Here is a 24,851-nt window from a genome sequence, read left to right as displayed (position 1 = left end):
TCTCATTTTTTCTCTTTGTCTGATTGGGATACACAGTCTGTACTGTACAACCAGAGGTGTTGACATATGGACGCGGGTGGTGCTGTGGTCTAAACCACTGAGCCTCTTGGTCTTGCCGATCAGAAGGTCGGCAGTTCGAATCCCTGAGACGGAGTGAGCTCCCGTTGCTCTGTCCCAGCTCCTGCCATCCTGGCAGTTCAAAAGCACACCAGTGCAAGTAGATAAATAGGTACCACTGTGGCGGAAAGGTAAACGAACGTTTCCATGCGCTCTGGCTTACATCACAGTGTTCCGTTGTGCCAGTAGCGGTTTAGTCATGCTGGCCACAGGACTTGGAAAGGTGTCTGTGGACAAACGCCGGCTCCCTCGGCGTGAAAGCGAGATGAACTCCACAACCCCATAGTCACCTTTGATGGACTTAACCGCCCAGGGGTCTTTTCCCCCCTTTGTGAGTTCCATGATTCTCATGTAAGGCTCAGAGATCCAGCATGTGCCAGGACTTAGTGAGTAGTTTTTATTTGTAACCCGGGATCTCTCTATTCCAGGGATGCGTCCTCATAACGCACCTGATCCTCCACCTCAGCAGCTCAAGAAATCCAACCACCAGATTCAGCCAAAGCCAGATTGGACGGGACCCGAGCATAGCTTGTGCCACGTGGAGGTGGAAATCGAGATGGCTCCACCAGGCAGTGCAAAACCTGGAAACTGTGAAACGGGAATAATCCGCAGAACCATAAAGTACTCGGAGACTGACTTGGATTCTGTCCCTTTGAGGTGCTACCACGAGACCAACATTGATGATATATTGGCTGAGAAAGATGAAGCGGATTCAGCCATCGAGAGCCAGAAAGACAGCGAGAGCAATCCAAGTTTCACAGGAATCTTGGGGAAAGGGTGTGCTGTTCCAGGAGACCCCTTTGCTCAGCACACAAGAGAAGATGATGACAAGTGTCTGAGAAACAAGACACAGGACATTGAAGATGACGAGGTATTCGAAGCCATCCAACAGCATCAGGAGAGGTGAGGGTCTCTCTGGACTGGTCAGTACCAAGCTTGTCCCTTGTAGTGAGCAATATTGTCCGGTTTTGTTCTTACAGAGGTCGAGATAGTAATAATAACAATAATAGTAGTAATAATAATAATAATAATAATAATAATAATAATAATAATAATAATAATAATAATAATAATTTATTATTTATACCCCGCCCATCTGGCTGGGCTTCCCCAGCCACTCTGGGTGGCTTCCCAAAAAATATTAAAATACTGTAATACATCAAACATTGAAAGCTTCCCTAAACAGGGCTGCCTTCAGATGTCTTCTAAAAGTCTGGTAATTGTTGTTCTCGTTGACATCTGGTGGGAATGCCTTCCACAGGGCTGGTGCCACTACCGAGAAGGCCCTCTGCCTGGTTCCCTGTAATTTGGCTTCTTGCAGTGAGGGAACCGCCAGAAGGCCCTTGGTGCTGGACCTCAGTGTCCGGGTAGAACGATGGGAGTGGAGACGCTCAAAACAAAGCATAGGCTTTACTTGCTTGACTTAGTCTCTTCATACAGAGCTACCTCTTTCCTGTTAAGGCTGGGTTGGGTCTTGCCAAAGCTCATCTGGGGGACCTTTTCAGCCATTGAAGCTGGTGACAATTGTCATTATGAACTTCTCGGGCACAAAGTGGAGGCGGAGCGAAGCAGCTTCCCATTGTGTTGCTTCAATACTGCGACACTTTGGTGCTGCAAAGGCACTGGTTGTCTGCAATTAGCTGCAGCAAATTAGAAGAGCTGTTCCACACAGCATATTCCCGATAAAGCAAATCTCACAGTGTCCATTTCCATTGGCAAGAATCTATTATATATCCATTCTTTTGGGCAAATGCACCCTTCTTCCCGCAGCTATCCCTTTGTTTTCTTCTTTCTTTTGAAGTAGCTTCTGTTTCTAGCACTTTGGCAGCTTCCTTTTCACTCATATGGGTGATGTTCCTGAATCAGCCCTTAATTTCCCATGTGAGTGGAGTTCATTGGAATCTTCTTTGTCTAAACTCAAACATTAACCCAAAAGTAAAAGGGAGAGAGAAAATTGTGTCCTCTTTGAAGCCAGACCAATTGCTCATTAATTATTTCATTTTCAGTATCACAGTGGCAAAATTCGGCTCATAAAAACTAAATGACGATGATGATGATGATGAACAATTGTTCTGGCCGCAAGAGGAAAGTACAATAATTAAAATTGTCCCTCTTTGAAGTTACTGGCTGACAGGCAGATTCAGGGAAATAAATGCTGGGTATGTCAGTGAACAGGAACCAACCACTTAAAGTGACAGAGGCTGGGGCAGAAAATTAAAGGTTCTGGAAAGTCTCAACAGCACTGTGAGATTTGGACAGGCTAGGCTGCAGTTGCGTTTTAACTCAAAACAATTGCCACGAATCAGGTCAGAGAAAAGGTAGGCAACAAAACATAGGCTAGGACGCAACAGATGGCAAGGTTGCTACCTGGTTACTTTGGGAAAACTCAATGAACAAATGATGTTGAGATGCAAGACAAAGGGTGGAATGCAGTGTTGTACTGAGGAGGTGGTGTCATCAGTGCAAACATTTTACTTGCAAGGTGGAATTATTATTATTATTAATAATAATATCAACATTATTTATTGGATTTATATATCGCCCTATACCCAGAGGTCTCAGGGCGGTATCTCCTCCCTCCACCCTGTGTGCTGTTCTGGAGGTTCTCCTAGCAGATTTGAGGAGGGTACAGAGGCACACAGGGGGATTTGGGGGGGGGGGGAGGAAGCCCCATTGCACTAGCAGGAATCCTTGCTCTGGCTTATGCAAGCACAACTTAATTGAATCCTGCACTAACCATCTAATTACACACACACACATGGGGGGGGTGTAGGATTTTGGAAACTAAGGAATTCTTGTTCCCTAGAGCAGTGTTTCCCAACCTTTTTTGGGCAAAGGCACACTTGTTTGATGAAAAAAATCTCGAGGCACACCACCATTACAGCCCCGTGACGTCAGCGCGCAGCGTCACGCCGGGAGGGACGCACGAAAGTGTAAGTTTCAATTTTTTTCCCTCCCCCTTGCCGGGGAACCTCCAAGCTTTGGGGGTGGGGGGGGGAGGAGGCAGCAAAGCGAGGCAGGAAGGAGAACGCGGCTTGGCTGGGTGAGCTTTGGCAGGGGCAGGGAATGAGAGCCGCGAGGCGGGCGCTGCGGACGGAGGCGCTGCCTGCCGAGCTCGCAGGCAGCCAGACAGGCAGACGGCGAGAGCCCCGCGCTGGGCGGCCTCTCCTCGCCGCCGCCGCCCCGCCTCTCGCCGCCCGACTCGCCCGCCTCCCTCCAGGCAACATCTCGCGGCACACCAGGCAACATCTCGCGGCACACTAGTGTGCCGCGGAACAGTGGTTGGGAAACACTGCTCTAGAGATCCATGAAATTCCTTCTGGGAATGTTGAAAGACTTTCCTATTTGGATTGGCATTCAGCAACTGAAGGTGAAGTAAATCACTCGTGATCAAATATACACATATATTTGTATTATTGGGTATGCCCTCCATCCTCGCAAAAAAAAAAAAAAGAGTTCTTAACCTGTCCTGAGCCCATGGGGGGGGGAATATTTATTAAGATTCTCAGCAGGATAGGCCAGCTCCTGAGACAAGGTGAGGTGACCACCTCAGATGGCAACATCCACAGGGGCAGTAGATCTCAATGTCGATCTTTAATCCTTACTTGTTGCTGATGTAGACCTTCACTTGCCGCTTCTTCCCTCACAGGGGAGGTGGACGCCATTTTGTGGTCTGCCTCAGGTGCCAAAGTGTCTTAGGCCAGCTCTGACTCTTGGTATACCCACAGGCATGTCTTGGCAGAATAGGGATAAATTCACCTTTTGCGTATTTCATTTTTAGGGAAGCTTTTGATGCTTAGTAGACTATTGTATTTTAATATTCTGTTGGAAGCCGCCCAGAGTGGCTGAGGAAACCCAGCCAGATGGGTGGGGTAGAAATAATAAATTATTATTATTATTATTATTATTATTATTATTATTATTATTACTCCCCATGGAAACCCTGTTCCTTGCTGCAGACTCTGCACTCCACTGATTATGAGTAGAAAAAGCAGCTGAAATTCATTTTCTCTGGCTATGTCAGATGTGGCGCCTTCCTTTTGACACTGAAAATCTCAGCTCTCCATGAAAATGCTCCATACATGCTAAAGTGTGCTGATCTCAGTAGTCTCAGCAGACTTCAGATTCCGACTGGATTTTAAAGCCTTGTTTCGGCATAGCAAGATCCCTGTCTAGGCAACGGTATCCCTGTATAGTGACTCCCTCTGTCGGCAGCTGAGCTGTCAAAGCACACAGGGAGTTTTGGGTCTGGCGGAAGGGGAAGAGAAGCCATTGAAAGGATTTGAGGAAGGGCAAGTTGAATGGTTTGAACAATGGAGAGATGTGAATAGTTTTGATGGCAGAATTGTGCCTAGAGGTAGAAAGACTGGGGTGTAAAAAAAAGGAGGTCAGAGAGAAGTCTAGCGATGACTGGAATAATATCCCCTATTTCCAACTTGCTTGCAAAAGCAAAAGAAGCAACTGCAGAATAAAAGTGGCAGGAAGTGTTAAGAACCACTCTTTCCACCTGTTTTGAAGGGGAAACCTGCTCAATGCCAATGGCTTACTCTGCACCATTTTCCAAGAGGGAGAACATTTTAGTAAACAGCAGTGTCCTGACCTCCCCTCTATGAATTACAGATTTGGTGTAGGACATTTAACCATTGGCTTTGCCTAAATTTAAACCCCGCTGGTCTACTACCCTTAGTATTGCAAGGTTGTCATGAGAGGGCTTGGACTAAAATTGTCAACCAAAATCTTTACTTTCCTGGTTTATCACCACAACAGTTATTAACCCTGGGCTTCAGTAAAGCAAATAATTTAATTAGACAACACCTATATGATATTGAGCGACAGAATAATCTGGCCACAATAATAAATAAAAATAATAAATTTTATTTATATCCCGCCCTCCCCAGCCGAAGCCGGGCTCAGGGCGGCTAACAACAATCAAATAATCAGACAGTAAAATAGTTACACAATCTAAAAATATTTCATTATAAAAATTAATTAAATCAAATTGAAGGCAACCAATTAAGCAAAATTCTGTGCAGGTTGCCAGAGGAGGGAGTCAGGCTGCGCCCTGACCAAAGGCCTGGCGGAACAACTCTGAACAATAAGGAAATTTTGTCTGTGGTAGCTAGACTGGTGACTGGGAGCGGCCGCAGAGACCACATAACACCGGTCTTGAAAGACCTGCATTGGCTCCCAGTACGTTTCCGAGCACAATTCAAAGTGTTGGTGCTGACCTTTAAAGCCCTAAACGGCCTTGGTCCAGTATATCTGAAGGAGCGTCTCCACCCCCATCGTTCTACCCGGACACTGAGGTCCAGCACCGAGGGCCTTCTGGCAGTTCCCTCACTGCGAGAAGCCAAGTTACAGGGAACCAGGCGGAGGGCCTTCTCGGTAGTGGCGCCTTCCCTGTGGAACACCCTCCCACCAGATGTCAAAGAGAACAACAACTACCAGGCTTTTAGAAGACATCTGAAGGCAGCCCTGTTTCAGGAAGCTTTTAATGTTTGATGTATTATAGTATTTTAATATTCTTTTGGAAGCCGCCCAGGGTGGCTGGGGAAGCCCAACCAGATGGGCGGGGTATAAATAATAAATTATTATTATTATTATTATTATTATTATTATTATTATTATTATTATTATTATTTGGTATGATTATTTTCCAACTAGTCATTTTGACACTTTGGCACCCTATTTGCGAAATTTAACAATTCCAAAATACAGACACACTGTCACTTTCACAAGATAGAATATACTGCCTTTGGCTCTCCTTGAGGGTTGATTTCAAAAAATTCCTCCAGAAAAGCTACCATGTCCCTGTGGAGATGGCAGTATTGAGTCCGTGGCTCGTGTGCTTCTGGCTTGCACTCTTTATAAAGATTTGAGGAGTGAGGTTATTACCCCTCTATTATTGTCGCTCAACCATTGCTACTGTGTCCTTTTCTTTTAGCCGATCAAGAAGATCAGGTGACAGCAAAAACTGCAAGATTTTTAGTGAGGGCAATTAGAATATGATCTATTATTTGATTATTGATGTAAACCCCCAAAATGTATTTTCTATAGTTAAGTTTTTACCTCTATCTTCAGTACATTTTATTTTATTTTATTGCTAGGGCTAGTGATTGATGTAAATAAAGATTCTGAATTCTGAAAGAGCAGTGTGGTGTCAGGAGAAAAAGGGGTAACCACAGGGGGAGGTGGAGTTTAAGAGAGTAAAATGCCTCTCAGGGACATGAGAGAAGGATGACCAGCTATGCAGGCCAAAAGAATACAGCTCCAGAATACTGAAATGGTAGACACATGCCCTGTGCACTGGGCTTGGAGACAAATCATATCTCAAGGCAAATCTGGGTGAAGATGCATAACTCCAGACCCTCCAAGTGTCCCTGTTTTCCAGGGACAGTCCTGGATTTACAGAAGCCATCCCGGTTTCTGATTTGATCCTGGAGTGTCCCGCTTTTCCTTAGGATGTCCCTGTTTTCATCAGAGGGTATGGAGTTATCCGACCCCTGAGCCATCTGAAGGCAGCCCTGTATAGGGAAGTTTTTTTAATGTTTAATGTTTTGTTGTGTTTTTATATGTGTTGGAAGCTGTCCAGAGTGACTAGGGCAATCCAGTCAGATGGGTGGGGTATAAATAGTAAAATTATTATTATTATTATTATTATTATTATTATTATTATTATTATTATTATTATTATTATTATTATTATATAAAAGGTAAAGGGACCCCTGACCATTAGGTCCAGTCGTGGCCAACTCTGGGGTTGCGACGCTCATCTTGCTTTATTGGCCGAGGGAGCCGGCGTACAGCTTCCGGGTCATATGGCCAGCATGACTAAGCCGCTTCTGGCGAACCAGAGCAGCACACGGAAACGCCGTTTACCTTCCTGCCAGAGCAGTACCTATTTATCTACTTGCACTTTGACGTGCTTCTGAACTGCTAGGTTGGCAGGAGCAGGGACCGAGCAATGGGAGCTCACCCCTTTGCAGGGATTCAAACCGCCAACCTTCTGATCAGCAAGTCCTAGGCTCTGTGGTTTAACGCACAGCGCCACCCGCGTCCCTTTATTATTATTTAGGACATCCTTATTTTCATTGGCAAAATGTTGGAGTGTATGCAACTCCATCCTTTCCACTCCTCTTAGCTAAAAGGAAAGGTGGGGCCACAGCAGCCAGGAGCCACTGCAGAGATCACTTTCTCTGCCAGAGGAGAAGAATGGAACTGGATAGGTTCCCTCTCTTTCTTAGAAAGACAGAATTGCAGGTAGCGCCACTGAAAAGAACATTGTTTTTATTCATCAAAAGCCCTTGGGCCAGTGTGGGCTATCAGTTGCATAAACTAAGCAAAAAGGGATTTAGTCCTAGCAAAACTTGCAGAAGAAGCACTCCAAACCTGCTCAGTGCAGATACACACCAGTCCATTGGGCTAGACCTCAGAAACTTCCCTTCCCAATGGGAGAGCCAGAATCCGTAGATCTTCCCTATGCCTTAGCTTGGCAGAAGAGAGGCTGACTCTGGTTAGCTCCTGACCATGGCCAGGATTTCTTGGGGGGTGGGCAGGACACCCACCTGCCATCATCCTATGTCTTGCTCTGTCTAGCAGATTTGGAATGAAATGTCTCAACAACAGTTGCTTTAAATTACTTTCTTTTCTGACCCCAAGTGCTCAGAAAAATCTGCCAAAATATTCAGTCACTTGAAAACTAGGAAGTCAAATAAAAAATGAACACCAGAGAGTCCCTTTCATGTATTTAACTGGTATATTTTGCAAAATTACAAAGAACATGAATTTTCCATCTTTTTAAAAAAATCTAAACTAAAACAAGTTTTCTTGGATTTGCTGAAAATCTTTTCAGCACTTCGTTTTCAAATTACTCCTTTTTTTCCAATGCAGTTTTTCTGTACACAATCAGTAATCACAGCCCGTTGAGATGCTCCCCTGTTCATCGTCTACCTTAGCCGGGTCATTACTTTCCACAAGAAGAATCGCTAGAATATTCTGATTATTTCTACTTTTAGTTAAGTTTTTTTATTTATTTACTTGATTCAGGAGGGGCAGATTCCCTCCTGCCCACCCCCCCACCCCCCGCTGTGCCCATGCTGCTGGCTGAGGAACCATATCCTGAATTATCACAGGGAGAGCTGTCTACCCCTTTGGAAAGACTCTCGTTCTGATCAGTGGGGTAGAAGACATTTCCCTGAGTTGAGGACTGCTGTGTCTGTTTCTCTGCAACTTGTGCCTCCCTCTTTCTCACCACCTCATCCCCAATCTCCAGGATCATCAACAGAGACGCCCAAGGGCTGCTCAAGTCCCCAGTGCCCTTTCTCCTCGGACACAGCCTCTCCAGGGACGGCATGGATTCGTTCAGCAGGCATTTTGAGAGCATCATGGAGTCTCACCGAGCCAAAGGGACCTCTTACACCAGCCTCGACTCCATTGACATCCTGTCCTCCCCGGCCCAAACGCACAGCGGAACGTACTTCACCTTCGACCTCCCAACTCTCACCCCGGAAGTACAAGAGCAAATTCGAGACAGTGCCAAGCTTATTGAGCAGAACTTTGCCCCCCTGGCCCACCTGGAGCCAGACTCCGGGACAAGCTCCGCCACGGATGCCCCCTGGACCGAGCGAGAGGAGGAGCCGAGACAAGGTGGGGAAGGCAGCCTACAGAGTCCCTGTCACTCCGACGACAGCCTAGGAATTCCCTTGGCCTCCATCATAAGGTGAGTGAATGAAGCTAATTCTATCCAGGGGGTATATGAGATAACATGGTTGGGTGGTTCAGGATCCCAGCTGACCTTTTATTTTAGCTGTGGACTCTGCAACAACTCTGCCATCTCACAAACTGGCAAGGATGATGAAGGGATCATCCATGACCCTTCCTCTAAGACCTTTAGAAAATGATCTTTAGGCACCTGACAGATGTTGTCTTACAATGGGGTGTATCGCTCTTTGCCAGAGTTCTGTGGTGCATTTTCATAGCCTTGTGAAAGCGGCTGTTTTGACGGGTTTTTAAAGCTCTGTGAAAAACACGGTCTTCTGCTGTTTCACAGTGGGGTTTTCCCCCCATGCAAGCTTGGCTCAATTGTTCACCTGAGCTGATGTTTCCTTGATGCTATTTATCATATGCTTTTGAAAGGATCCTGTCCGCACTGTCCACCTGCCAAGTTATTGCTATGCGTTTTACTTTTTGAAATCTCTTACCGTGTGCCTAGATGATGATGACGATAAGGGTGATGATTATAAATTCCCTGAGACAGTTTCACAATGATTGATGATTATAAATTCTTGCTCTGCGGACAGGTGAGAAGGGCCTCAGTTCCGCAATGATCCTAAGGCAGGTATAGGCAAACTTGGCCCTCCAGATGTTTTGGGCTACAACTCCCACCATCCCTAGCTAACAGGACCAGTGGTCAGGGATGATGGGAATTGTAGTCTCAAAACATCTGGAGGGCTGCGTTTGCCTGTCCTAAGGTGTGTGGCTTATGCAGAATTGCAAAGCCAGTGGTGGCAGCAGGCAGTGATGGCTGATGCCCATTGGGACTTGGTAGGGCAAGAGAGGGAAACAAACAGTAGTTAGAGCTGCAGGCAATGATAGGCAGAGCCAGAGGCAATCACAGGCAGATCCAACTAATTCTAGAATCATAGAATTGTAGAATTTGAAGGGACCCCTAGGATCATCTAGTCCACCCCCCTGGAACGCAGGAATCTCAACTAAAGCATCCATGACAGATGGCCATCCAACATCTGCTTAAAAACCTCCAAGGAAGGAGGGTCCACCACCTTCCGAGGGAGATCATTCCACCGTCAAACAGCTCTTACTGTCAGAAAGATTTCCCTGATGTTTAGTTGGAATCTCCTTTCTTGTAAGTTGAAGCCATTGGTTCGGATGCTACCCTCCAGAGCAGGAGAAAACAAGCTTGCTCTCTCTTCCATGTGGCAGCCCTTTAGATCTTAGTCTCCTCTTTTCCAGGATAAACATACCCACCTCCCTCAGCCGTTCCTCATAAGGCTTGTTTTCTAGACCCTTTGCCATCTTGGTTGTCTCCTCTGCACATGTTCCAGCTTGTCAATATCCTAATTAAATTGTGGTGCCCAGAACTGGACACAGGACTCCAGGTGCGGTCTGACCAAGGCAGAATAGAGCGGGACGTTTACAGGATCGGGACACTATACTTCTGTCAATTCAGCCTAGACTAAGGCTGGCGGGCACTGCCAGGCTTTCCCAGCAATGTTCATTGAAAAGGCTCAGAGCTTCTGCCTCTCTGTGATTTAGTGCCAATGCTCTCCTATCAGAGCATACTGCTCTCACAAGACATATGGTTTGCAAGACTCATGAATGTGACAGTTTTCTGTGCCCCCTAATGAAGAAGAAGAAGAAGAGGAGGAGGAGTTTGGATTTGATATCCCGCCTTTCACTCCTTTTAAGGAGTCTCAAAGCGGCTAACATTCTCCTTTCCCTTCCTCCCCCACAACAAACACTCTGTGAGGTGAGTGGGGCTGAGAGACTTCAAAGAAGTGTGACTGGCCCAAGGTCACCCAGCAGCTGCATGTGGAGGAGCGGAGACGCGAACCCAGTTCAGTTCCCCAGATTACGAGACTACCGCTCTTAACCACTACACCACACTGGCACAGCAGTATGATTTGAATATAAATCTTTTGTTCAGAGACGCTCTTAGGTGCTAACAAATTGAGTTGGTTTCCTGTTGCAAAAAAATTTCTTTTTCAGCAGTACTTGTCCACATTGGAATATAATGCGGATTCGAATTTCCTTGTGCAAAGAATTGTGATCTCGCATAGTTTGTGCGTGTGAACATTCAGGGCAAGATTGGTCTGATGTTCAGATGAGGAGCGAGGTGTATCATCTTGGGAATGTGAAAATCTATAAATTGCAACTGTCTTCGAGATGCCAGCCAAGAAGTTGTTTGCCGGTCCTCCATCCATTTCCCCCATTTCCCATGCAGTTATTTATTTTTCCCAGTAGGTGGCATCTGCCACTTACTGTACTGAATTTCCTTGCTTTGGGGCAAAGAGAGAGAGAGATGAGGATCAGGGTTTAGCTGACTGCAGCTGCAGCTTTAGGATGAGTTCCTTCTCTCATGCAGACTGCAGAATATTGTTCAAGGGAGATGTCTGTGCAGTTTGGAGAAAAGAACTGAATTGCCCAAAAGCAGCAAGGAACCAAATGGACCAAAGGGAGAACGTTTTCTTTCTCTGGCTTAAATTTAAATCTGAGCCAGAGAAGAACTTTAGGGGCTGCAGTGCTTACCTTTTATTTGAGGTGAGCATTCTGAGCCATGGATATACATATTTCCAAGCAATAGAATATGAATGCCGGCGATATTCACAGCTACCACATAGTGCTCCATCCCATAATAACAAGATCATAGATGTGGCTAGAGCAGTGTTTCCCAAACTTGGGTCTCCAGCTGTTTTTGGACTTTGTTGTTTAGTCGTTTAGTCGTGTCCGACTCTTTGTGACCCCCTGGACCAGAGCACGCCAGGCACTTCTGTCTTCTACTGCCTCCTGCAGTTTAGTCAAACTCATGCTGGTAGCTTTGAGAACACTATCCAACCATCTCGTCCTCTGTCGTCCCCTTCTCCTTGTGCCTTCCATCTTTCCCAACATCAGGGTCTTTTCCAGGGAGTCTTCTCTTCTCTTGAGGTGGCCAAAGTATTGGAGCCTCAGCTTCAGGATCTGTCCTTCCAGTGAGCACTCAGGGCTGATTTCCTTCAGAATGGATAGGTTTGATCTTCTTGCAGTCCATGGGACTCTCAAGAGTCTCCTCCAGCACCAGAATTCAAAAGCATCAATTCTTCGGTGATCAGCCTTCTTTATGGTCCAGCTCTCACCTCCATACATCACTACTAGGAAAACCATAACTTTAACCATATGGACCTTTGTTGGCAAGGTGATGTCTCTGCTTTTTAAGATGCTGTCTAGGTTTGTCATTGCTTTTCTCCCAAGAAGCAGGCGTCTCTTAATTTCCCATCATCCCTAGCTAGCAGGACTAGTGGTCAGGGATGATGGGAATTGTAGTCCAAAAACAGCTAGAGACCCAGGTTCGGGAAACACTGGGCTAGAACCTCTTTCAGGTACGTTTTGTGTGACTGTGTGCCTGAGCAGAGCCTGAGCATTTGCTCTTTCAGGACATGTGGAGCGACATTCTCTTCACAAAGGAAAAGGCCTCTGTACATGTTCAGAGACCCTTAGCTCTAAATGCCAGAATTTTTGTGAAAGGAAGGTGTCAACCCGGAACAGAGGCCAGCCTGCCAGATGTTTCAGCTGGAAGGGACAAGACTGAGAGGAAAGATAAGAGCCCTCTTCAAATACCTCAAGGCTGCCACATGGAAGGGGAAACAAGCTTGTTTTCTCCTGCTCTGGAGGGCAGGACTCGAACCAGTGGCTTCAAGATACAAGAAAGGAGAGTCCAAATAAACATCAGGAAGAACTTTCTGACAGTAAGAGCTGTTTGACAGTGAACGGTCCCTCGGGAGGTTGTGAGCTCTCCTTCCTTGGCGGTTTTAAAGCAAAGATTGGATGGCCATCTGTCATGGATGCTTTAGCTGAGATCCCTGCATTGCAGGGGTTGGACTCGATGACCTTATAGGTCCCTTCTGATTCTGCAATTCTATGATCATGCTGACTGGAGCTGGAGGGAGCTCAAGCCATTGCCCAGAACATTTGCAGGCTAGCAGCTTGGCACTGGATCTCGTTTCTTCAGCCTGCTGTTCTCTCCTGAGGGTGATGTATCACTTGTTCAAGCAGCGCATTGATCATGCTCACAGTGTTATGGGAATCTTACCTCTGCTGGCCAAGAGATCTTACAGCGTCCTCTTCCCTGCATTTATGGATTCTAGTCTGTTTTCTAACATGCAGACGTGCTTCTCCCTTTTCCAAGGTGTGAGGAAGCAAGCAGGGAATTCCTTTGGAGGTAGCCTGCTTCCCTGTGGTTGCACAGTCTCCGCAAAGGGAGATTTATTCAGCCGTGCTTTTTCAAAGAGCGGCAGATGTCTGCACAGATAAAAAACCCACAATAGTTCTTTTAAAACTGAAGAGTCATATTTTCCCCCATTTATTTTTTTTCTATTTAAAATGTTATTTAGAAATCAGTCAGACTAAATGTCCCTTTAAAACAATCGGGCTTGAAATAAAGTTTGGATGTTATGTGGGCATGTGAAAGTACTGTGTTTTTTGCTCTATAAGACTTACTTTTTCCCTCCTAAAAAGTAAGGGGAAATGTGTGTGCGTCTTATGAAGCGAATGCAGGCTGGGCAGCTATCCCAGAAGCCAGAACAGCAAGAGGGATTGCCGCTTTCACTGCGTAGCCATCCCTCTTGCTGTTCTGGCTTCTGAGATTCAGAATTTTTTTTTTTCTTGTTTTCCTCCTCCAAAGACTAGGTGCGTCTTGTGGTCTGGTGCGTCTTATAGAGCGAAAAATACGGTACTCAGATGCCCAGTTCTCACCTGAGAAGAAGCACTTTCATTGAATGCATGGAGTGGGCAGAATGGGATTGTGTCCACCAGCCTGGGACCCCAAAAGAGAAAAGGGGGAAAGGATCCCTTTCCCTTTCTGCCTTCCACAAGCTCACTCTTCTCTAAGAAGCCTGAAGAGGAGCTAAAGGCTTTTATCCCAGGATGGCTGGAACCCTGGAGAGGAGCACTCCTCTTAAGCGCAGAGAGATACTTCGACATTTTGTTGCAGTGCGTGGAATATTTTATTGTATGTAAGGGCATTAAGTCATGTGAGCCGTTCAGCCTAAAAACAGGTTTACTGACTCAACGAGAAATGTACATTTTCCAACCCTCTTTTCCCAGCTTCTCTCTCTTTTCTCCCCCACCCCATATATCTGCCCTCCTACGTGCAAAATTGCTTTTTCATGGTGCTATGTTGGATTTGGTATTTATAGATCATAATGAAAAGTTGCAAGAGTCAAGTTTCTCTGGAAGCTGAGATCCAGGGCCCTCCCTTTTATTCCTGTTTGGATGGTTGTGATTATTCTGTGGTAAGGGAAATAATCTCTATAGGTGCTCAAATGTACTCTCTTTTTTTAAGAGTACAGATTAATCCGTAGCTGGTTTGTGCCCACAAAAATTATAATCAGCCACCTGCTTGGAGCTATTCCTTCCTTGGGGTATTTGCTCTGCAGACGCTGGATGGTTAGAAAGGCAAGGTGTTGCTGGTGGAATGATAATCCTGCTTTTAAGAAGAAGGCTTAACTGACCGACTTAGGACTCCCTTCCAAGTCTGTTATCCTCTGTTGTGTCGAGCACAATGTCTCTAGAGCCAGTAAAGTGTGGGTGCTTCATGGTTCTACTTCATAGCTCGGTTGGCTAGAACTTGACGCTGATAACGCCAAGGTTGCAGGTTTGATATAAGTTTTGAAAGCAAAAGTGTTCAAAAGGACACAAGGCATGGAAACACCCATTCACATCTATGGGTGTGGGGTTTCTAGTTTTCAAATGGACTGTGTATTGCTGGAGATGTATAGTGATCATGCTTAAGCCCATCTCATGGATGTATTGACTGTGTTCTTTCCAGTGTGTATTTACATACCTGGCTTGATCTGTACTCAGAGAACCTACACTTTCTGGCCTCTGATACGGCAGGCAGCATAACTTAAAACTGATGGGTGTTCCAGCCCGGCCCACCCATGAGGCATGGTGAGGCAACCACCTCAGGCGGCAGGATCCTTAGGACCAGCAGATCCTTCACTCACCCGTCTTCCCTGGCAGGCAGCGGGGTACCATTAGGAAAGTGTTTGGGTGTGGTTGGGGAGTTGGTGGAGTGTGGGGAGAGAGCAGAGGAGGTTGCAGAGAGTTTTGGAAGCGACCGGAGAAAGATCAGAGGAGGCCAGAGAGAGTTGCAGAGGATGTTGGAGGGATTTGCTGGGCTTTTAAAAATGTTTTTTGTGGGCTTATGCGATTTTGCTGTACCTGAGATAGCCAGGGACAGTTACAGCTTTACAGAAGCCATCCCGGTTTCTGAATGTCCCGCTTTTCCTTAGGACATTTTCATTGGGAAAATGTTGGAGGATATCATGTAACCTCCACATAAGATGAGATCTACCTGTTCATTTAAAGCAGTATCATACCACTTTCAACAGTCCTGGCTCCTCCCTCTGCAAGAATCCTGGGAACTATAATTTGTTAAGGGTGTTGACTGAGAGTTGTTTGGAGACCCGCTATTTGCCTCATACAGCTACAGTTCCCAGAGTTCCCTGCGAAAAAGGGTTGATCATTAAACCACTCTGGGACTTGTACCTCATTGAGGAGAATAGGTAAAGGGACCCCTGACCATTAGGTCCAGTCGTGACCGATTCTGGGGTTGCGGCACTCATCTCGCTTTATTGGCCGAGGGAGCCAGCGTACAGCTTCCGGGTCATGTGGCCAGCATGACTAAGCCGCTTCTGGCAAACCAGAGCAGCACACGGAAACACCGTTTACCTTCCCACCAGAGTGGTACCTATTTATCTACTTACACTTTGAGGTGCTTTCGAACTGTTAGGTTGGCAGGAGTAGGGTCTGAGCAAAGGGAGCTCACCCCGTCATGGGGATTCGAACCGCCGACCTTCTGATCAGCAAGCCCTAGGCTCTGTGGCTTAACCCACAGCACCACCCATGTCCCTTTTGAGGGGAATAGGGGCCTCCTAAAAAAAACCTCAGCACCGTTAAAAAACAAAGAATCCCAGGATTCTTTGGAGGAATCCTGTTCAAAGTGCTATCATACTGCTTCTCCCCCTCGCCCCCAAAATAATTGATACAGTGGTACCTTGGTTCTCGAACTTAATCTGTTCTGGGAGTCCATTCGACTCCTGAAACCGTTTGAAAATCAAGGCGCAGCTTCCAATTGGCTGCAGGAGCTTCCTGCACTCAAGCGGAAGCTGTGTTGGACATTCAGCTTCCGAAAAACGTTTGCAAACCGGATCACTTACTTCTGGGTTTGTGCCGTTCGGGAGCCGATTTGTTCGGGCCAAGCCATTTGAGTACCAAGGTATCACTGTATACTGGTTGACTGTAGAAAAAAACCTCAAGAGCATTTTTTGTATAGTGATACCTCAGTTAGTAGAGCATAAGACTCTTAATCACAAGGTTGTGGGTTCAAGTCCAGTGTTTGGTTGGACTAGATCAGGGGTAGGCAACCTAAGGCCCGTGGGCTGGATGCAGCCCAATTGCCTTCTCAGCCCGGCCCGCAGACGGTCCAGGAATCAGCGTGTGTCCTTTTATTTAAAATGCATCTCTGGGTTATTTGTGGGGCATAGGAATTTGTTCATATGTTTTTCCAAAATATAGTCTGGCCCACCACATGGTCTGAGGGACGGTGGACCGGCCCACGGCTGAAAAAGGTTGATGACTCTTGTCCTTCCTTTCAACTCTATAATTCTATGACTCTATGAAATGCATAGTGCAGATGAAGCCCTATCTGCCCTGTGGCTAGCCTTTTCATTTATGGTTCCCCGCACAGCACCGCTTCCCTGAAGTTCTGCCCGCAACTTGCTTTATTTTCTGCCGCAGAAGTGAACAGCAGCCGTCAGCAACAGGAAGTAAATCGCTGCTGAGGTGGGAGGCAGGTTTTGCCTTCGCCTCCGCTGTGACCCTGAGACAACCCGTTCTGTTCCCCCACCCACCCACCCCCAGTGGTTCCCTCATGACTTATGAGGGGGAAAGAAATTTAGCTGTGTCGGGGAAGGTTCTCAGTGGGGAAGCAAGTCCTGCCCCTTCTCTGGATGAGCCAAGATGTGGGGCCAGGGGAACTTTTGGCTCCTGCCGCAACTTTGTCTCTCATTCAGCCCCTGTGCTTTTTCTTGTGACTCCCCTCAGTGGCTCCCGTGGACATCTGCGGGAGAGAGTAATCACAATCCGTCCTATTGGCAGGCACAGCGCCAGTTAATTAATAAAGATGGGTTAGTTACCAGAACTGGCTCTCTGCTGCTGCTCACTGCTCTCTCCTGCTTGTTGCCTACCTTAACAGTGGGTGCCATGGCAACGAGGAGAAGGATGGAGGGGGTGCCTAGCAACAAGGAGGGTCTGGCAGCAGAATCCTAAGCAGGACCGTTGGGAGATGGCAGCGGAATGAGAGCAACTGGAAGAGGAGTGGGAGAAAGATATGGAGGGGATGGAGGCGGAGAGGGGGATCCTGGAGGGCTGTGCAAGATGGAAGTAGCAGAAGCAGCCTTTCCCTTTGCTCCTCCCGAAACTTGCATCTCTCCACACCAATATTCCTGTTGGCAAGTCCAATAAGGGAAGGGGGAGGGTACTGATCACAATGGTCCAACACACAGGGTCTGGCGTGGTCCTTGAGTTCTCCCACCTCCTTCCCAAAGCTTAGTTAAAGCTTTCCCAACTATGGGAAAGAGTTGGAACTCTGCCAGAGCTTTGTGCCTCCTTCCCAAGGCACCATCCAATCACCTTAGGGACTCCACTCCAGATTTGTGTAGCCTTTTCTTCTCCCAAAGATATCCCACAAGGCAGCAGAGGTTTAGGATCAGAGTTTTCCTTCTCCACGATGGGCTAATTTCCCATGTGGACGAGCCCCATCTGCCCCCTCATTTCCCTCTCTAGCACATGCAGAAACCACCTCCTTGACCTGCTCTTTGTCTCATCCACTCAATCCACCAGAGTCTATCTTCACATGCAGGGGAAGTCCATAACTCACCAAGGGTCTGAGACCCTCACCTGATTTAACCAGCCAGTCAAAGGCATTTCCCAGGGTGTGGCTGCTGTTGCATGTTGACAGCTTCTAGGAGCCACAGGTGAGAGCGGAGTGCAGGGTGGGGACCAAAGGTGGACAAACTACCCCAGAAAGTGTCCCCCACAACCCTTCCCCTAACACCCCATTACACACACTTCTGATATCCTAGCTCAGTCGGTACAGCATGAGATCTCAGGGTTGTGGGTTCAAGCCCCATGTTGGGTGAAGGATTCCTGCACTGCAGGGGGCTGGACTAGATGAGCTCGTGGTCCCTCCCAGCTACAATTCTGTGATTCTATCTGGGTTGATACTGCCTAGGAGAGTGGTCTTGTTGGTTCCAGAGGTTCTGAGGACCCTCCACAGCCTCACTTGTCTCCTGCCCTCAAGTCACAATCTCTGCCAGTGATCAGAGCGACGTTTACTGCAGCCTGCGCATGTGCAGAGGCCCCTTCCCGTCCCACGAATCTCATGCTTGAAATCTAATAAAGTGGTAATTCTCCTTGTGCTAAGCAAGCTACCAATAATTACTTTCCTCCACAACAAGAGGCATAGCCAGTGCTTTCCTGTCCTATGATTTAGAAGCAGTGTCTGCGGCTGGCTTTTGTCGAAACCAGGGACGATGGCCTGAGGGCTGGGAGGAAATATTTTGACACACAGAGCCAACCGCTTCAGGATCTATAATAAACTCAGCGCTACCAGTCAGAGCAAGCTGCAGAGCTGCAGAGAAAGGAAGCTTAGGGAGATGCTGTGCAATTTCTCTTACAACATTTAGAATGAAAATGCTGTATTCACCATAGACTATATAGAAACAAACTGCAAATTAAGATGGAACGGCTAAACCAGCATAAGAAGAAGAGTCAGCTGAACATCATACTGGTTGAAACAGAATGAATTAGCGTAGAAGCGTTGATCTTGCAATCAACACATTTTCATTAATGGGTTTTGCCAGCCCATAATCAGCAAGAGGTGTCTTTACTATCATTTGTCAAAAGCCATTCTGATTTCTACTGGCTTGGCCAGTTTGCATATTCTTTCGAAATCTGGGGGGGTATATCTATATCTATATCTACATCTACATCTACATCTACATCTATATAGCTATAGCTATAGCTATAGCTATAGCTATATCTACATTGGTGCCTCACAAGACGAAAAGAATCCGTTCTGTGATTCTCTTCGTCTAGCGGTTTTTTCTTCTTGCGAAGCAAGCCCATTGAAGGATTAGCGGATTAGCGGCTTTTAGCGGCTTATCTGCTGATCGGATCAGCTGATAAGCGGCTTAGCGGCTTAGAAAGGGGGGGAGGGGAAAAACTCAGCAGGAACTCGCAATACATTGTCGTCTTGCGAAGCAAGCCCATAGGAGATTCGTTTTGCGAAGCACCTCCAAAACGGAAAACTCGTCTAGCGAGTTTTCCATCTTGCGAGGCATTCGTCTTGCGGGGCACCACTGTATATCTATGCCTAGCTGAAAATATAAAGAAGTGTAAAAGATCTACCAAGCAGTTCTCCAGTTTGTGTTAAAACTTAAAACTGCTTCTGTACCACAGTGCTATTTCTTCTGCTCCTAACAGACAGACATCCTGCTACATAAACAAGTTAAAGTCCAGGCTCTGTGGATCATACAGGGAGTTCATGCCACGGGCTCATCTGAATGAATTTCTGGGTTCATGTGGGTGGACCAGAATGAGGCGCTTCCCCCCCCCCACACACACACACTTTAGGGAGGCTCTCAGTTGTCATCTTTGTAATTTTATTCCAATAATTAAACACCCACAGGTGCTTAAGATAGCATTTAATACTCTTTTTATTGGCACAGAAAGAACATTACATCCACAAAACCGCAGTTCCAAAAATGAGCTTTGGATGGAGTTTAGATTAGAATTAGATTAGCGTCTTCAGGATTGACAATCATAAATCATGCAATTGATAAAGAAGGTAATCTGAAAAGGAGCTATTGTGTATCCTTGGTTCACATTGTTCTATAGGGGGAATGTTGCTCTTGAACACAACTAGAGTAGTGGCAGAATATACGTTTTAAAACTAGGGTAAGAGTAGTCAGATTGGTTCTGGATAACTTTTCCCACAACAAGTTTTCCATTTAGTTTATCAAATGCCGCCTTGACATCCATAAAGGCTACATAGTTCTCTTCATCTTCCTGCCTACGAAAGAACTGCCAGAGATAGTGGAGCCAGGTGGGAATGGAGGGGGCGAGCTGGTGACCATTGTGACAGGTAAGGCAGAAGGAAAGGAGCCCAAACTGTAGCTGGAAGCCAGACCCAGACCCAAGCGGAGCCAATTAATTCCATCCCCTCCCAACATTTCTTCAATGAAGATAGGAACATCCTCTTCTACGTCAAGAAGTTCTCTCGCATTTGATCTCGCCACACACATAGGCGTCATATTCACATTGACATCGTTCACCTTGAGCCAATTGCAACTTTGCCGCCAGATCTATCTCGCAGGATTGTTGTAAAGAAAAAATGACAACACCTTCCACAGACGCAGTGGAGATTTTCCATTTCCTGTCTCCTTGAACCAGTTCATTCATACAAACAGGTGGAACATTTCCAATTGGAACCACTTCTTTTCATGTTTAAATGGTGGGGGGGCCTCCAAAATTGCTGCCTGCTGATTTCTGGCTTCCGGATATCATTTTGGTGATGTCTTTAGCCCTGGAACACAAAACTGGGAGTGGCAGGGGAAAGATCCTTCAGGATACCAAATACTTTTGTCACCCACGCTGCTCCTTCTAGCCTCTGGTTTACTATTTGGAATAATAGTAACCAGAACAGTATTTTTGAAATATACTCAGAGTCGCAAAGTGATTTCATGCTCTTTATTCAGCTCATAGTGGTGAGGAGGAATGAATGTCCCCCTAAAGTATCTGCTTTATATACATTATTTACACAATGGGCTGCACGTGGTTGGCTAATTCCGGACTTCTCCTGTAGGCCAATCAGGTTGTGGATTCACTTCTATCTGGAGCTGGATTGGGTGGCTCCTGCCGACCAATCATACTGCTGCATTGTTCTAGGACCAATCAGACTGCTGCAGTTTGGATCCTATTCAACTCAGTACATAACAATTTTCCACAGTCCCAATCGGCATACGTCACACACATACACGCCTAAGACTGGGTTATATCTGGGCTTCAGCATCACGATATATCACCAGCTAAACATCACAACATACTGATATATCACAATGTCTGAAATAAGGATGGAGCTATATAGAGGCATTGGCTGGCTTCGCAGTTTTTCCCGCATTGTGATTTTTGCCAGCCCCTGCTCTTTTGATTCGCTGCTCCCTGCATGAGGCAGGGAAGAGATGAGCTGGCAGAGTTAACAGGGGCTTCAGGAATCGAGAGAAGCATCGGCTGGCTTCACGGTTTCCCCCACATTGTGATTTTTGCATAGCACACACACACACACACATCACAATTCGTGATCTATTGCCAGGTCAAAAATTATAAAACCAATATCCTGATATGGACTTTGAACCAGTTTGCACATGCCCCAACTCCTCTCTATGTAGCCTTTGTCAACCTGGTGCAGGTGCAAAACTCTACTAGCTGGGGATGACAGATGTTGTGGTCTAAGACATCTGGAAGGCACAGATTGATTCAGAAGCACCTTCGGGGAAGGGCAAGAGCACAAAGGCTTCTGTGACAGCTTCTCTCTCTGTGTGTTTGTGTTTGTTTCATTTTAGTGAACATCCTCTCAGCCAGCTGGTCTCTGACTCTGATTCCGAGATGGACAGCACAGAGCAACTCGCCCTGGGCAGCACAGACACCCTCTCCAATGGGCACAAGGCTGATCTGGAGGCCGCTAAACGCCTGGCAAAGAGGCTCTACAACTTGGATGGCTTCAAAAAGGCAGACGTGGCCCGCCACCTGGGGAAGAAGTACGTGTGGGTATTAGGAGAAAAGATTCTTCCCCCAGAGCTTTGTTAATTCCCCGAGGGAATGCAGCAGCCTGCTAACACCCTAAGCACAGGGAAGTCTTGTGGAGGAGGACATCCCTCAGAAGGCAGCCTTCCCTCCAGAATGACAAGCAAAGCTTTGGCTAGCTTGCCTTCATCACCAGGCACTCTTAGGAAGGCGGCGTTTTCTCTGTGGCCCACATAGTTATGCCCTAGGGATGGCCTGTCTCCTCTAGGCCTGACAGGAACATTCGCACTCGCCACATGCGCCTCCGCTCCTAACGCAGATGGTCACAGGACAATAAAAGCTCTCCCGAGAGATTAAGGCACATAAAGGGGCGCATGACAAAGTCCTGTGCATGCTTCTTGCGGATCTAGTGGTGTGTATTCTGCCTCAAGAATTCTGCCTTCCTGTTCCCTTGCTGCGGTGTCACTGATGTTCCCCGAGATCTCATCTCCTCCGTTTTTGTCCCTCTCTTGTGTTAATATATACAGGTTTTAAAATATATCTATCTATATCTCCCACCCGCCACCTTTCTCCTTTCCAGTAACGATTTTAGTAAGATGGTAGCAGGCGAATACCTCAAGTTCTTTGAATTCACTGGAATGAGTCTGGATCAAGCGCTTAGGTAAGTGTTTAAGGGTGAAATCTCCAGAAATCTGTAAGGAGTGTTGCGGGGAGTTTAGTAGAACTTCAAGGGGAAATGGAACCTTCTGGAGCAGCAGTGAGACTGGTTTCAGGATTACCCTTTATCTGCATTTTAAAGAATGCGGCAGCACTCACGTACTTTCATCTGCCCTTTTATGCAGCCAGCCATTTCTTTCTTGGTTTCATAAAATTCATATACTTCTTGTTTGTGTAGAAACCTCAAAGAAGTTCATGGTAACTCACCAGCATTGGATAAGCCTCCCATTTTTAAAGCCTACCTCGAACTGCAAAAACAAGAGAGGTTTCCGGTGCTCTGCTCAAACATCAGGATGTCAGAGGGCAATGGGTATTGCTTTGAGGAGTCACCATCACTTCGTTTCCTTTCCAGATCTTTTCTAAAGGAGCTGGCCCTCATGGGTGAGACTCAGGAGCGGGAGAGAGTCCTGGCTCATTTTTCGCAGCGTTATTATGAGTGCAACCCCAAGGCCATCTCTTCTGAGGGTGAGATAATTGTGAAACTAGGAGAAAAGGGGCGGTTGAGGTTCTTGGACCAAAAAGTTGGTTCTGTTCACAGAGACGTCTCATGCAGTGCCACAAGCAGGCATCTCTATGCTTCATGGCAGTAGTTTTCAACCAGCGTGCCATGGCACGCTGGGGTGCCTTGAATGATGGTCAGGGGTGCCGCGGGCAACAATCCCTCAATCCCTCTTTCCTTCCCTCCCTCCTCTGATGCCCCCATGTGTCTCTGCCTCCCAAAGGCTTGCACAGCTGTTTGTTGCAGCAGCCCCAGCTACAAGCTCCCCAGGTGAATGGCGCCTCTGGGGCTAGCCAGGGAGTGCTTCCTAGGCCCTTGTGGGGCAGCGTGAGGAGGCGCCTCTCTTTGGGGCAGGGGGGGCTGGCTCAGAGACCAGGGGTGGCAGCTGCAGCTGCCCAGAGGACTCCCAAGGATAGGGAAGAAGAGAGGAGGCTGAGGGAACACTCTACAAGGGAGGGCATTCGAAAAAGGGTGAAGGGCTGCCAGCTCTGCAAGGAAGGGCCCTAACTGGGCTCCTGAGCCCCACAGGAATGTCACAGAAAGAATGTACTGTATTTTTCGCTCTATAGGATGCCCCAGACCATAGGACGCACCTTGTTTTAGAGGGGGAGAACAAGGGGGGAAAAAATCTCCCCCTCTCTGCTCAGCGCCCCTTCAGCGAAGCGGCAGGAGAAACGGAGCCCCTTCCATTTCTCCTCCCACTTGGCTGAAGGGGCGCTGCGCAGCTCTCCCTCTCTGCTGAAGCCAGGAGAGTCTTGCTCTCCTGGCTTCAGGCGGCTATCCCTGAAGCCTGGAGAGCGAGAGGGGTCGGTGCGCACCGAACCCTCTCTCTCTCTAGGCTTCAGCGAAAGCAACACGAAGCCTCTGGAGCGTGGAGGCAGCGCTCCCTCTGCGCTTCAGAGGCTTTGTGTTGCTATCGCTGAAGCCAAGGAGCCTGCATTCGCTCCATAGGATGCACACACATTTCCCCTTAATTTTTGGAGGGAAAAAAGTGCGTCCTGTAGAGCGAAAAATACGGTAGTTGGTCAAGGGAGCCGTAGACCTGAAAAGTTTGAAAACCTCTGCTTCATGGGGTTGGAGTGAGTTGTTTGAGTCACTACTTGCTGTTTCACAAAAGGGAAGCGAAGGCCAAGAAGCTGAATTTCCAAAGATCAGAAGGGTTGTGAGAAGGAGGGAGGGAGTAGGTTGGGCTGGATAGAAGGATGAAAAGGAAGAGGTGAAGAATAGAGGGAAAGGCAGTTGAAGGATGCTCTGGCCACTCCAACCTGGCCTGCTGTCCCTACAGCGCCTGTGCAGGTAACAGTAATAATGATCATTTTTATTGTAATTAATACAGCCTTAATGAGTACAGGTAAAGCATATTGTGTAACTGGGGATAAAACTTCCCCCGCACTGAGTTTTTAGGCTGCCTACAGCCTGTCTGGGTAGCTCATTCAAAAACACAGAGAGGTTATCAACTGGGGAGGGGGGGAGGGGGGGAGGGGCAACCTCCCATCCATTAGCTCCCATTGATGAAATATCAAGCAACGTGCCTAACAAAAGGAATGGTTGCCTGAATCACAGCATAATGAGCTGCTGCTATGGAAGCTCACATTGTCACCAGGAATACACAGAAAACACAATGATTCACCCGAGAGCTAATATTGAGTGTTTGACTTGTGCACGAAGCTGAAAGCGCTTGAGAAGAAGACAACACTCTTTTGAATTTTAAAACCAAGGTGAACATTGCATAATAAATATTTTAAAACATGCCCCTTTCTGAAAGTGACAGCAGGTGCTCAGGTGCCTATGGAAGGGCTTAGGAAAGCAACTTCTCTCATCTTAAATGAAAATTCTAAGATCAAATGCCCCCTTCTAAACTCCTTGGGCAATGTGTAGATATAGGAGATAACTGCTTCAGTCACTTGCGGTGTGCCAAAACCTCGTCTTGCTTTCCTTC

At 47.0% G+C, this 24,851-nt stretch overlaps 2 protein-coding genes across 6 annotated transcripts in view; one reads left to right on the top strand and one right to left on the bottom strand.

The window, feature by feature from the left end:
- Window positions 1–13,071, bottom strand: part of FBXL15 (F-box and leucine rich repeat protein 15) — a 57,670-nt gene extending 44,599 nt beyond the window's left edge. Inside the window, exon 1 of the mRNA XM_081191842.1 lies at window positions 12,920–13,071. The gene's annotated coding sequence lies outside the window, so the exon portion shown is untranslated. The remainder of the gene's footprint in view (window positions 1–12,919) is intronic.
- The window catches only part of PSD (pleckstrin and Sec7 domain containing), a 121,502-nt gene that overhangs the window by 38,509 nt on the left and 58,142 nt on the right, over window positions 1–24,851 (top strand). For 4 of the 5 annotated variants that reach the window (XM_081191540.1, XM_081191541.1, XM_081191538.1 and 1 more), the window contains 5 exons: window positions 546–1,020; window positions 8,390–8,836; window positions 21,516–21,716; window positions 22,277–22,357; window positions 22,766–22,878. In XM_081191540.1, the coding sequence (XP_081047666.1) occupies window positions 546–1,020; window positions 8,390–8,836; window positions 21,516–21,716; window positions 22,277–22,357; window positions 22,766–22,878 (1,317 nt within the window). The remainder of the gene's footprint in view (window positions 1–545; window positions 1,021–8,389; window positions 8,837–21,515; window positions 21,717–22,276; window positions 22,358–22,765; window positions 22,879–24,851) is intronic. The other variant, XM_081191539.1, reaches the window with a different exon arrangement.

The sequence above is a fragment of the Podarcis bocagei genome (assembly GCF_964188305.1).
Source record: "Podarcis bocagei genome assembly, chromosome: 4".
Lineage (NCBI taxonomy): Eukaryota > Metazoa > Chordata > Lepidosauria > Squamata > Lacertidae > Podarcis > Podarcis bocagei.
Note: the sequence above shows the minus strand (reverse complement) of the source record. Positions and strands in the feature narration are given on the sequence as shown.